This window comes from Gymnoscopelus braueri (genome assembly GCF_963280865.1).
Source record: "Gymnoscopelus braueri genome assembly, chromosome: 1".
Taxonomy (NCBI): Eukaryota; Metazoa; Chordata; class Actinopteri; order Myctophiformes; family Myctophidae; genus Gymnoscopelus; species Gymnoscopelus braueri.
In genome coordinates, this window is record NC_137603.1 from 51,263,961 (window position 1) to 51,278,295 (window position 14,335).

At 42.1% G+C, this 14,335-nt stretch overlaps 1 protein-coding gene across 1 annotated transcript in view; it reads right to left on the reverse strand.

Moving 5' to 3' along the window:
• Positions 1 to 14,335, reverse strand: part of tent4b (terminal nucleotidyltransferase 4B) — a 53,320-nt gene that overhangs the window by 16,059 nt on the left and 22,926 nt on the right. Inside the window, exon 2 of the mRNA XM_080415873.1 lies at positions 7,841 to 7,964. Within this exon, the coding sequence (XP_080271999.1) occupies positions 7,841 to 7,964 (124 nt within the window). The remainder of the gene's footprint in view (positions 1 to 7,840; positions 7,965 to 14,335) is intronic.

A 14,335-nucleotide genomic window follows, 5' to 3' on the forward strand; every position in this document is an offset into this window, starting at 1 on the left:
TGTCACTTTGAGAGTGACAACCAGCATACCATCAGGATGTCATAACTAATGGCCACATGCCAACAGCACTTAAATAGTGCCGTTAGTATTACAAATGATGATCTCTATTAAGACCCGGACTGTAATGACTGACTTGAGGAACCAACAACTAAGAAGGTGCCTCTCCACCACTCTGTCTGAGGCATGTGAGGACAATGTTAAAACGCAATAATACGATTGTACACAATCATGCTGGGTTATAGTGGGGCTGGTCTAGGACAGTGGTTCTCTCAATTTTTCATGTCAACGCCCTCCAAATGAATATCTATTTGGCCGTGGATCCCCATCTGAAAATATTTTGTGCCAGGCACGCACATGCAAGATCTGTGTTGTTAAAATGTTTCAAAACTACTCAAGATTCTATTTATTTTAAATAGCCGATTTAAGTGGTTGAATCAGATTTGAATGCTATATGTAACTCGTTTTGCCGGGGACCCCCTGTGGGGGTGCCCGGACCACACTTTGAGAACCGCTGGTCTAGGATACTAAAGGTCATAAAACCTCTCATCAAAGCAGAGACTCTTTTCAGTCCTTGCATACGTTTTCTTTGGTGCACTTTTTGCACTCTTACATTTTTAATGACACCACATCTGATTATGGAAATCGTTGATGTCGGGTTTGGAAACCTCGTATGTCCAAAACAGTTCACTTTTCAGAATTCAAATTAAAAAATAGCTGATCAACAAGCTCAAAACGTGGCGAGAAGCGACGCGTTTTGAGCTTGCAGATTGGCTATTTTTGCTACTTTTGTGTGCCACTGTAGTATGACGAAGTAGGGGAATTGATTTACGAAAAAACATCAAAGTTTAAATATGGAGATAAGAGGTTTCTACACGACGAAATGCTGCTTCCTACTGAGTGCATGTTTCTAGTTCATCGTGTTTTTGTTTTCACTGCACAGTGGTGCGGCAGTGGGCTCAGGAGGAGCCAGTGGCAGTTTAGGAACTCGAAGGTTCCCAGTCCGATCACCAGCTCCATCTGGCTTAGTTTGTGTCAAAGTGTCCTTGAGCAAGACACAGTGCAACCCTAACTGCTCCCGATGTACAGGTTGGTGCCTCGCATCGCTGCCTCCTACACTGTTTGTTTGTGTGAATGTGTGTTAAAGGCATAGTATGCCACTTTGCCCTGTGTTTACATAACAAAAACAAACCCATCATTTCCCTCTATACCAGCAGTCATCAGCCACTGGAGTAGTGTGGTGGTGTTTACCTGCAGAGACACACTGCCCTCTCGCTGTATTTTGGTGTTTTTCTCTATTTGTTTTGGTAGACAGGGACATTTTCGGGCAACCGCAACAAACGGTGTAAACACCAAAAATACAGCAGGAGGGCAGTGTGTGTTGGCAGTGTTTTTCTGTAGGTAAACACCACCACACTACCACACGCCAATGGCTGATAACTGCTGGTACAGAGGGAAATGTAGGGTCAAAACTAATATTTATTGTTTTGTTATGTAAGCACAGGACAAATTTACATACTATGCCTTTAATGTAATTGTAACACACACATTGTAAATCTCTATGGTTAAAGGCACTATAGAAAGGCAGACCATTTACCATTTATCTAAGTGATTTCCCTTTTGAGGCAAATTACATTCTTGAACTTGATTCGGGGCTTCCTTCATTTGAGACCGCTTCCGCTACCTGGTGAGTTCGCCTCAGAGCACTCTGTAATCCGCCTGGTGGGTGTCTAGCCGTCCAGGCGGATCAATCAAACACCTATCCAACCGAGTGGATATCAGTAAGCTCACTGCAGTCTGAGTCTCAGTGGAAACAGAACAGCCAGGAGATGTACTGTGCTTTTTATCTTGAAGAGATAGAGAGGCACTACGCTCCAACACACAGCCCTGGGCACCCTGGTGGCAATGCCAGTTTGGTATGCCTCAAACATACTGCAAGCATGGGCCTGACAGTGACAGCGTGGGCAAAAAAGACCACTCTTCTTGGCCATATCACCTTTCCTATTTTTATAGAATTTCGTAGACTACAAAAATGATGACGAAAATGTTCGCGACTACCATCTATCAAAAAAAACACTTCGAAAATAGACGATCTACAAGCTCACAATGTGATGCGCTGTGTCGTGTAGTGAGCTTGTAGATCTGCTATTTTTGGCACGCAGCTAAGTGTAAATCAGGCATTACGACGCCATCATGGCACACCGAAATACATTTTTGTTGACTAAATCAACTGCAGTTTTAGTCGAATAAGATCTTATGATATTTAGTCAACTAAAACTAGACTAAAACTAAAACATTTAAGATGACTAAAATATGACTAAAACTAAATAAATATTTGCTGTCAAACTGAACACTGGTACCAATATATTTTTTTCTTCCGATACATATTCCGATTCCCTCAAGTTGCGTATTGGTCGATAGACTGAGAAGCGAAGTGAGAAAAGAAAATCCGCCGAACAGCGAATCAGTCAAAAGCCAAACTGAATTTTTATGTTCCAATGTCCAAAACACAATTATTTGTGTGACAATTTCCAAAAAACAGAAAGCACAAACAAACATGTCTATCAGCTGTCTTCAGCCAGTGAGAATGAGGACAGCCAGGACACCTGCTGATTAGGGTGCCAATGTCATGAATCGATAAGACGCAGGGGGAGATAACAGTAGACAGTAGAGAGGATGCTTTAGAAACGAACTGGCAGTTCACAAACTTTTTAACTTTAGACCCAAAAGATAACTTTGATAGACCCCCCAGGATAGTCCTGATTATCCTGGGGGATTATCCTTTCAGCATGATCACAGGTTTAAAGACAGGTGCCGTGAAAAAAGCACAGAATTAATTTGCTGGTTACAATTTAAAACTTCAATCTCAATAAGTCAAAAGCTCACATTAAAAAATGAGCAGCTAAAACATTTTATATCCTAAAAACACAAATTTAAAATACACCATAATTTATAGTCTTCACATAGAGTATGGTCTGTGTTATATTAAACCAAAAAATAATATTAACAAGAGCTTGTGACAAAGTAACTACAATTTCCCCCTATTTCCTGAAAAGTACGAGTTTTGGACAAGGTTTCTGCCCGACAGCGACGATATACAAAACAAAAAAACTACTTTTTTTCTCTGAGCTCACTTAAGACAATTGTAGAGGACACTTAAGTTGGCCTTACACTACAGGATAATCTTATAAGATTATCCTGTAGCGTGTGATGCTACCAGATTTCAAAATCGTTTAAGACCAAAAAGAATCCCGTAGTGTAAAGCCAGCTTTAGTCTTCCCCTCTCTCTCGCTCTCTCTTTCTCTCTTCTCAGCAGCATACCAGAATTCCAAGCAGTCACCTGTGTGGGCGTGGCGTGTGACGAGGCTCCCGGCGGTGCCAGGGCCTGCTGCCAAGCTTCTCATCACTCTGAGCGGACGGGCCTATGACAGCAGGCCTAGCCGGGAACACCCCTACAACCTGGCACCCGTTCTCTGAACAACCGCATACTACTAGCCTAGGTGTGAGCAAGATGTCATTAACCTCCGTTTGACTGCTCATAAAAGTAGACAGTAAATCTAGCCTTCTTGCATATTCCCCGCGGGGCAGCACACAACACGCTGACCGCACGGATTGAAAACCTAGAACGCATTGATGGTGACAATCAAAACAAAAAAACACAATTTAAAATATACACACGCGCACACCCCCCCACACACACACACACCTCTTGCTTGCAGTTACTGACAGTTATGTGAAGAAGTTTCATTATAAGTAGTAATTTTTTTTTGCATTTGCAAGACTGCCTGTTCTTTCTAGTGTTGCCAACCGTCCCTTGAAATACAGAATCGTACCTTATTTGGAAACTAAAAGACGTGTCCCTTATTGAACAGATTAGACACATTTCTTTCCTTATTTTTGGGAATCTTGCAAGTTCAAACAGCTCATAATTATGCATATACTATAATACATGTTGTTAAACCCTCTAGACGTAGTAAACTGGACCAGGGTTGTCTCTGTACTTGGACTGCTTCTTTCCCTCTACACCAAATTTCTTTGCCAAAAATAGCCGATCTACAAGCTCATAACGTGTTGCGACACGTTGTGAGCTTGTACATCGGCTATTTTTGGCTAATATTCCCCCCAGAATATGGAACCTGGGGTTCAAGTGGTTCATATAATATAGCCGTTTTCTCCACTCCCTATACACCAAATATCTTCACTAAAAATAGCTGCTCTACAATCTCACAACGCATTGTGCGGGGACTCTAGGGTTCATGTGGTAAAAAAAAAACCTGCCTCGCTGACAACGTAGTGTTCTAGTAGGAGCCTGAGGAATGGATGTATTTATGTAGGTTCTATATCGTTGCTGTCGGGTTGAAACCTTCTATGTCCAAAACTGTTCAATTTTTATTATTATTTTAGAAACATTTTAAAATAGTGAAAATAGCCGATCTACAAGCTCACAGCGAAGCGTTGCGAGCTTGTAGATCGGCTATTTTCACTACTTTTGTGAGAGACTCTTGTATGATGAAGTAGGGCATTCTTCTTTTCCTTTCGGGGCTGCTCCCTACAGGGGGTCGCCACAGCGAATCATCTGCCTCCATCTCACCCTATCCTCTGCCTCCACTTCTCTCACACCAGCTAACTTTATGTCCTCTTTCACTACATCCACAAATCTTTTCATGTCAAGGAGCCCCGAATTGATATATATTTGGCCGTGAATAAACACCTAACTGAAAATGTTCTGAAAATGTTCTTGAAAAACACTTTCAAGATTCTTCAAAAAAGTTAAAACCTTGCAGATCTGCTTTTTTTGAATAGCCAACTTATGAATGGATAAAGTGGTTAAAACTATTGTGACCCTATATTAACTGGTAACTGGTTCAAATATGGAGATACGAGGTTTCTGCCCGACAGCAACGATATATATTTTTGGACATTCATTGCGTGTATAAATATTGTGATTGATATCATTGTTAATATCCTGGGGAAAAAAGATCACAATAGCATTTTTGACAACAGAGTAGACAGCCATGGCAGATGGAAAGCATGCTCATCTTCTCATACCAGAAGGCCGTTTCTCCTTTCAAAAGGAGACGAATGGAGTCGGGGCCAAAATCAACAATGGTTGTTGTCTAACTAATAGATGAGATTGGTGCTCTCTACATCAGCAAAGTGACGTTTATTGGTCCTCACCACCACCTGCACGGTTTTATCTTCCCCGTCTCATTTCACTGTAGTGTCAAATAAAAACAGAAAAGACTCTTGGTTCCTATGAATCTGGGATCAGCTGTGAAAAGCAAATGTTGCTTCTTCTTGCCTACTGTGCATGAGCTGTGCATGATCAATAGAATAGAGCAGTGTTTCTCAAAGTGGGGTCCGGGGACCCCCACAGGTCCTTAACTCATTCAGTGCCCAGCTTATTTATGGGATTTGGGCTCTGAGCGCCAAAATTCATTGTAAAAAAAAAGTGCTTAGGAGCCGAGATACAGCCTTTTTCAGTAAGAAGTTAAACAAAGAGTGAATGGAGCAGCAAATCTTCAAATCATCATATCTTGGGTTCTGAACATTTATTTTAAAAAAAAAACGTCTTAAGACGTCCAGTGGCACTCAGGGCTTATATTAGCGGACGTCCAGTGGCACTGAATGAGTTAAGTGGGTTCTAGGGGGTCCCTAGCCAAATGATTGATAGTCAGGAACCAAATGGACCAAAGGTAATCAACAAACTATACTATAAAAAACTGGTCAAACATTGACCAAATTGTGAGATATTACCTGAGAAAGAGGCAAAGGTGTTGCCAAGGCGTTGTGAAGCTTGTAGATCGGCTATTTTCACAATATTTATCTGTCTAACAGAGTCAAACTAAATGTAATGCCTCAACTCCTACAATTGCAAGTGCTTGTCAGGGTGGGGGGGGTCACCAGTTCAAACATGATTAATTTGGGGGGGTCACCAGTTCCAATATGATTATTTTGGGGGGTCCCCAGTTCAAATATGATTATTTTGGGGGGTCCCCAGTTGAAATATGATTATTTTGGGGGGTCCCCAGTTTAAATATGATTATTTTGGGGGTGACAGCCTCAAAAGTTAGAGAACCACTGGAACAGAGGACCAACCTCCACTCCAGCTGGCTACAGCAGACCCCATGTCAGTCAGTACAGTAGTAGAGACGTATGCATAGCAATGCTTGCCCACTTATTTATAGCTGGCTCTCAGTTTGCTCCTCAAGCATCGACACTGGATCCAAGGGTCTTGTGTCAGTTTGGCAACGGGGGAATGAGTTCAAATTTATCACATCGTCGCTGTCGGGGATAAACCTCTTATCTCCATATAGTAAGTTTGTTTTTTAGTACCAGATCCACAAGCTCGAAACGCGGCGCGAAGTGACACCTTTGGAGCTTGTAGATCTGCTACTTTTGCAATTTCTTCATTTGAATCCTGAAAAATTACAGTTTGGGACCTATGAGGTTTCCACCTGACAGCGATGAAATATTCAAATAATCAGTCTCCAAATTCGATTTGGACTAACAACGCATCCTATCAACGTGTTCAGGTTTCAGGTTATTGCTTTGGTGAAATAGGCTCTCTCTCGCTGGTCCAGCTCTGTGGTCTGATGTCACACACAAAACCGTTGCCTAACATTGGGTGCTTTGCGCTGACGTTTGTCTAACAACGCCGATTCGCGCAAACGTATGTGATCTCAACCTATGGATTTGTGTCCATATTTGGGCATAATTTGAGCAAACGGACAGACAAACCCACGACAACTTTAATTTTATAGTGTGTGTATATAAATTATACACATCACAGGCTCTCACACATGATAACACGGTAATTTGATTAGGGCTGGTTTACTCTGGCTGTTCTTCAAGTTTAACTAGAGTCTAGACTAGGCCAAAATCTAGTATGAAATGCTAGAAGGCTTTTAATTTGAAACAAAACCTAGTATGAAATGCTAGACGGCTTTTAATTTGAATCAAAACCTACAGTAGTATGAAATGCTTGAAGGCTTTTAATAAGTTACACAATAAGTTACACAATTGCTTGCCTTGTGAGGATGATGAGGATATAAAGATTAAACATGATTGTGATTCTAAAGACCCCTGTGGGCGGAACTGAACACTGCTGAGCTGATGTTCGCACTGAATCAATTTGAAAGAGCAACGACCATTAACAACAACAAAAGTTCCTATCACACAAAGATTTGGCGGCCTGCCCTGTAGTAACTCTGAGGACCCCCTGTTGAATACCCATGACCTACAGTGAGCGTGGGCGATGTGGTTTGTGTGTGTGTGTGTGTGTGTGCGTGCTGCGTTTCCAAAGAGGATATGCTACACTGTTTCGTTGTCTCGTGACCTTAGGCCAGTTTCCCTTCCAAACTGACAGTGTCTACGGGTGCAAAATATATATATATTGATAATTAATAATGTTATAAAATCTGTTAACAATCTCCATTTTGGGCATGTCATTCATTATAGGCGATAAGTTATAAGAGAAGTAAAAAAGAAGTTGCTTTGTCTTGGTCCTGTCACCTGGGGTGACAGGGCCTTCTCAGTTGCAGCCCCCTCCCTCTCACTCCCAACTCACCACCTTCAAAACCCAAACCTGTCCTATTCAGACTTGATTTCAATTCCCATTTTTACCTTTTAATTTTAACGATTAAGTTTGCTTGTTTTTTTACCCTTTTAACCAGTATTTTCTTAATACGTTATTTTTGTTTGTTTTGTTTTGTAAAGCGAGTTTGAGTGCCTAGAAAAGCGCTAAATGAATTGCATGTATTATTATCATTTAGTGGTTAATCAGTTCATGTTACCACTACAGTCAGGTATGAGAGGCGGTGGTGTCACAGTGGTATCTCACCTCAGCGCTGGGCCACAGGTCATGGATGACTCCCTTGATCCTGTCCACCACCTCCAGCCTCATCTTCTCCTCCTCCGGCCGTGGGGAGATGTAGCCGTAGAAGTCGGTGATCTCCTCGTGGAGCCTGAGCGACACGACACAGAAACACAGCAGTGTGAGGGGAGTGTGGAGGGGAATAAGCGCCACATGTTGAGGGAATAATTAGAGGGATTATCATGAATTCATAATAAGCTAACTACAGAACAGGGAGCTCAGCAGTCTGACGAGTATTGATGTTGTCAGCTATGTAATCTTCTTCATATCATCACACGACCAGTAGGGAAAATAGCCCGTCTAATAAGCTCACATGTCACAATGCAATTTTTACAAAAAAGGTTTTGCTTATTAATTAGTAATTATGCCCAACATAGGGACGCCAGGCTTAAAGTGGTTAAGTTGCAATAAACGCCAAATGAGGAGGACTTGTGACAGACACGAGGCAGCCTAACAAGATGCAGTCTAGTGATGATGAGGTGGTCACCGGTTTGAATCCCTATCCTGATCTTAGCCACTTAAACCCCAGCATCTCGAATGTGGGGAAAGCTTTCACAGAAAATAGCAGACCGACAAGCTCACAACGCGCCGCAACGTTGTGAGATTGTCGATCGGCTATTTTCAGCGAAAGCTTTCCCCACAATAACAGAAAAGACACTAGTATAGAGCCCTGAGGGACTCCGGTAAACCATATGGGGGGTTTGCACTGGGCAGGTCCCAGCTTTAAATGTACACAGAACAAAATCCTCAGTATACATACATTTGTAGATCCGAGTTAACTTTACAATAATTGTTTACACTCAATTAACTTAAACACTGATACACATCTGTATGGATGTGAAGCAGTAGTTGATAAACTCTGTAAACATGATTATCTGACTCTGAACCAAGCATCTCCAATACAACATAATTCAAAGCAGAGTTGAATTAAGAGACGAGGAAGCGCTGCGTGGGTCCGTAATTATCAGAAACTGAAACAGGTGCTCTTTGGAGAGGGTTACATTTTAGGTTAAAACATTTAAGTTCCTTCCCTTTGTGGTAGGTTAAAACATTTAAGTTCCTTCCCTTTGTGGTAGGTTAAAACATTTAAGTTCCTTCCATTTGTGGTAGGTTAAAACATTTAAGTTCCTTCCCTCGTTTGTCACCTATGTTTTTAAAACTTTGCCAAGCCATGCCCATGACCCAATAAAGGCTTTTTAACACCACTGAACAAAGTGCCTTAAGTTCACCTGATTCTCTTGGATGTCACCACAAAAGGGAAGGAACTTAAATGTTTTAACCTATAATTCAAAGCATCTTGGATGGCATACATAAGGATTATACTGCAACACAATACAGCACACACACACAACCAGCAAAGACTTGCATAGATAGAAGTTCAAGTGCCTTCATTATCCAGGGTGTGTTGTGAAAATGGAAAATGCCTTGTGGGCTTCACACAGTAAGAGCCCTGGAGGCAAACTGTACGCTGGCAGAGTTACTTTTATTTGATTTTATTTATTTAGCACATTATTTAAAAACAGTATGAAATGTGCACACAAAAATTCTCTGGTGTAGCGGCTAAACTGACCTCCTAAAACCAGTGCTTCTCAAACTTCAAGGACCCCCTCTCACTCTCAGAGTTACAGATCCATAAGGGTGCATGTGGTTCCTAATATAGGAGTACCTACCTAACTATCAATCATTTAGCTGGGGACCCCCTGGAACCCCCTCAAGGAACCCCTGGGGGCCTCCCCAGACACCACTTTGAGAACCACTGTCCTAAAACACAAATAACCTTTGCCCTAAAAATCCAATCCCCACTACCAGCCTGCTATCCCGTGTTCGCCCACAATCAGCTGTTCATTCTATCAACCCCCTCCCCACACTTAGCAACGCAAGGCTCGTCTTTATACTCGAGTTGCGCGTGGGTGTCAGGCGCAGAAAACATCCAATCTACAAGCTCACGACGAGTCGCGTCGCAACATGTTGGCGCGCTTGTAGATCGGCATTTATTTTTCAACGTGCCACACCTACGCGCGGCTAAGTGTACAGATCAGGCTTGAACACATGCTGTGACCTTTGACAGGAAAGTAAGACTAACGGTGATAATGATACAGGATGGATTCGGTTATCAGCAGTTATGTAGTCTAATGTCAGGAGGGGAAAGTGACACTAAACGCTGCCTAGCCTCCTACTGCAGGCGGAGGGGCTGCCTTCTTCTGGTTGGTAGACTTTATACATCTCTAAGGGAGGGTTTACTGGGTACCCTACTACAGCAGTGCTTCTCAAAGTGGAGTCCGGAGACCTCCAGGGGTCCTTGTAGGGGTTCCAGGGGGTCCCCAGGAAAAGTTGTTAACCCATTTAGACCGATTCTAAGAACGCCTTCTAAATTCTCCTGACCTAAGTTTTCTGAACCACTTCAAATCTTTATTCAAAAATGTATATATTTTAATAATGTTGCTATATATTGCAACAACTGCAATGACACAGAGGTGTTCCCGGCTTGAAAGGTGTAACAACATAATGTGTAACAGGTCTAAATAGGTTAATATAGCATAAAATAATCTCACAATATGACTTGACTGTAAATATGGTGTAGAACTGGTGTAGAACCGTTCAGTCAGACTGAAAGCAAAAAGGCCACTCCATGTGTCTGTGACTTGAAATACAAGCAGCAATACAAGTTTGCCTATAGCCTCGACTCAACTGCCTTTAGATTAAATTACATTACAGAAAGCCAGCAGGAGCATTTTTCCAACCACCTTGGTCTCTTTCAACTTGCCCCCATACCCCCAGTCTCAGCATGCAGGCAGGGCAGATCATGGATGGATGCCAGGGCAGGCAAACTCTTCCCAGAACACCTTCAACATAATTTCATGCGTTTTTCACCATTACAGACATGTGCACAGATGCTTTCAATGCTTTCAATACGCTCCCATGTTAGTCATTAAGCGTTATGTGTGCAGTATGTAAGCTGATGGCTTTCTTCACAGATCTGTACAGTAGTAACTGCTTCACTGTGTCGCGGCGGTGTTACCGTTGCATATCGTCTCTGTCGCGTGGAAACCTCATATGTCCAATACTGTTACTTTTCAGGATTCAAATTCAAAAATAGCAAAAGCAGCAGATCTACAAGCTCAAAACGCGGCGCGAAGCGACGCGTTTTGGGCTTGTAGATCTGCTACTTTTGATACTTTTGTGTGACGCTGTAGTATGATCAAGTAGGGCATTAATTTACAGGGGAAAAAAACACAGATAAGTGTCAGCGGTGAGGCTGGGTGAATGCAATGTTTTGTTTAGTTTTTACAGAAAATTGTCACGTTAAAAAAAAATAGGCTACACTACAAAATGATGGATACGCGAGGGAACATGCAGAGAAGAATAGGTGCAGTGTGGTGCACCTCAATCCATCAGTAAAACCAAACCACCCAGCGTGGTGCCGCACCTCACACAGCCAGGGGACCGACCGGTGCCAGTAAAGTTCCATCATTCACGTCACACGGCCACAAACACAAGCAGCCAGTCAGGCCCCGTTACATCACACAGCTTGCAGCCTAACGCCGTCACTGGGTCACGCTGGATTTCCCCCAGTGACGCCTGGCACCGTCACCAATTCATGTGACCTGCCTGAGTGCCCGTCACCAGTTCCGCTCTCCAGATAAGGACTAAAATATGTAAAAATGTCATACTAGCGCACTACGTCCTTATCTAGACCTGTATTTGTACTGGGGAGCTCCTACTGGCCAACCACAGGAGAGTGTACAAGTCAGTCATCTCCCAGACAGTGGCCTAAAGTAGGAGAACATTTAGGCCTGTCACACAATTATTACATAATTGCCTGATCGCAATTATATGAGATAATAATTTTTGCACATAATCGGCATAATCGTTCATGTTGAAAAATGGCGATACATGTTCAAACATGTTCATAAAATATCGGAAATAGGCGACCGACAAGCTCAAAACGCGCCGCAGGAGCTTTTGTTTATGAAGGCTAAAAGCCAGCCAGAAATGAAATTTGTATTAATATGTCCCAATGTTCAATGCCAAAAGCACAATTAAAGTGTTAATCGCAACAGCCGCTAGAGACCATAACTGTAGTGGACAGATCCCAGTGGCCTTACAGCATTGGTTCCAGGGACCCCCAGGGGTCCTTGGGGGGGCTTCCAGGGGGTCCCCAGCAAAAGTAGTTAATACGGCATCACATTCATTTTAACGAGTGTATCCATTGATATGTTGTTGGCTATTCAAAAATAGCAGATCTACAAGCTCACAGTGCGTCACTTTGTGCCGTGCTGTGAGCTTGTACATCTGCATCGTAATGTCAAGATTCTTGAAAAATATCTAAAGTGTTTGGAAACTTTTGAATAGTTTTGAATGTCTTAAACATAAATCTTCTCTTCCGGGGGGTCCCTGGCACAAAACATTTTCAGACAGGGGTCCAAGGCCACATACATAATCAATTTGGGGGTCCTTGGCACGAAAAGGTTTCAGAACCAATGGCCTACAGTGACACAAATGCATTAATGCAAAGCAGGGTGGTGCCTCCATCGTTGTGCTCAGGTTGGTCAAACGTCCCTTGGTAAACACTTACAGCTCCATGAATAGTTCTGTAATCAGCTCTCTGCTGGCTCAATCATCATGCTTCCCAAACAAGGCCTCTCCGGTTGAAAAGAAAAATAATCTGAGCCCCACTCAAAACTCAACCGTGTATACTTTTGTCTGTGTGCTATATTCACAAGCTGTCAGCAAGACGTGTGACTTTTAGGCAATTAAGACATGGGCGTACCTCTAGAATAAGACACTGTGCTTCCATCTCTACACCAAGGGTTCCCAAACAGTGGATTGGGACCCATGTTTGGGTCTTGGACCCATTTTTATGGGTCGGAATTAAATCTCCTTTTTTCTTACATTTAAAAAATAAATGTATATATATATTATTTACAAAGATTTTTTAAAGTTTAATTAACAAACAATTCAGTATTTCATAAATAAAATAAAAAAATGTCCACAAATAAATAAAAGCGTTTAAGAAGAAGTGAAAATAGCAGATCTACAGTGCGGTGTGAAGCGACACATTGTGAGCTTGTAGATCTGCCATTTTCACTAGGTTGGGTCCCGGGCAAACGTCTAATTTCTCTTTTTGGTCTTGATCTAAATTTAAAAAGTTGGGAACCACTGCTTGGCAATTAGACCTGGGCATAACTCTCAAATTAGACACTGTGCCTTCCTCTCTAACACCGCTGAATGGACAGGATCACAGAGATGTGATTTATGAGGAACACAAGTGGTCAAAGTCGTGGCTCTCAAAAGAACTGCTGACATGCAGGTCAGGAGGAGGAGTAAAAAGAAAACAAGTTACAAAAACATTCATGCGCAAAGAACTCGGGACACACAAACATGTCCCAACTACCCAAATAAGAGTAGCTGACGCTCATTCCAGAGTCATGAAACTTTACCCGACGGTTAATTGTCACACAAATGATTGCAATTAACGATTCAATTGTTTTTGGCATTGAATATTGGAACACAATTACATTTCCGTTAGGGCTTTGTAAACAAAACATTGCACAGGGCAGATATGACATTTAATATTGTATACTATCAAACGTTCATGGTGATGCCAATTATGCCGATATATCCATCTCAAATATTTGCGAATAGGCAATTATGTAATAATTGTGACAGGACCCCAAAGTGCTCCGACATGATGAATGAAATGTTGGCCAACATCATGTTCTGATGGAGGGTCAACATTAGCAGGTCACTCTGCCCACATGCACTGACCCTTCACTACTCAGGTCTGTACACACACACACACACACACACACACAAGTCACAAGCCTGTGGCTTAGCAAATAAACAGTCACACACAAACACACGTGCGCGTGTGGGTGCGTGGTGCATACAGTACATGCACAAACAGAGACACACACAAACAGCCATGTAGAACACATAATCAGGGCAATAGCAGGCTTGCAGTGGCTGCTCTCTCCCGTCCCTTTGGCAGGCAGACAGTGGAGGGAGAAGAAACTGCTATTTCTGCCATTAAAAGCTCAAACAAAACAATACAAAACAGGGACAAGCCTGAGTGTAGCCAGCAGAAAAATAGGGATGCACTGATGTGAAATTGTTGGCCGTTATCGATAATCAATATCAACATATTTACAGATGTTATTATCTAGATAAAAAAGTACAAATTTAGTCCTTTCTGGAAGACGCAGGTAAGCACTGAATTTGAAAAAGCAATGCCTCTTTATTCCAAAACTAGGTGACACACGATATTGAAATGTTGGCCCATATATATCAACTTAAATGTAGTATTGAAATATTCCTCAGAAAACACTGATAGAATCTATAGCCTTCATCTTCACAAAAGGCCTTTTCAGCTTCACATTCAAACATAAATATTATAAAATATCTGCTAAAACCAATATATTATTTATATGTCGGTTCGATACCGATATTGCATTTGTAGGC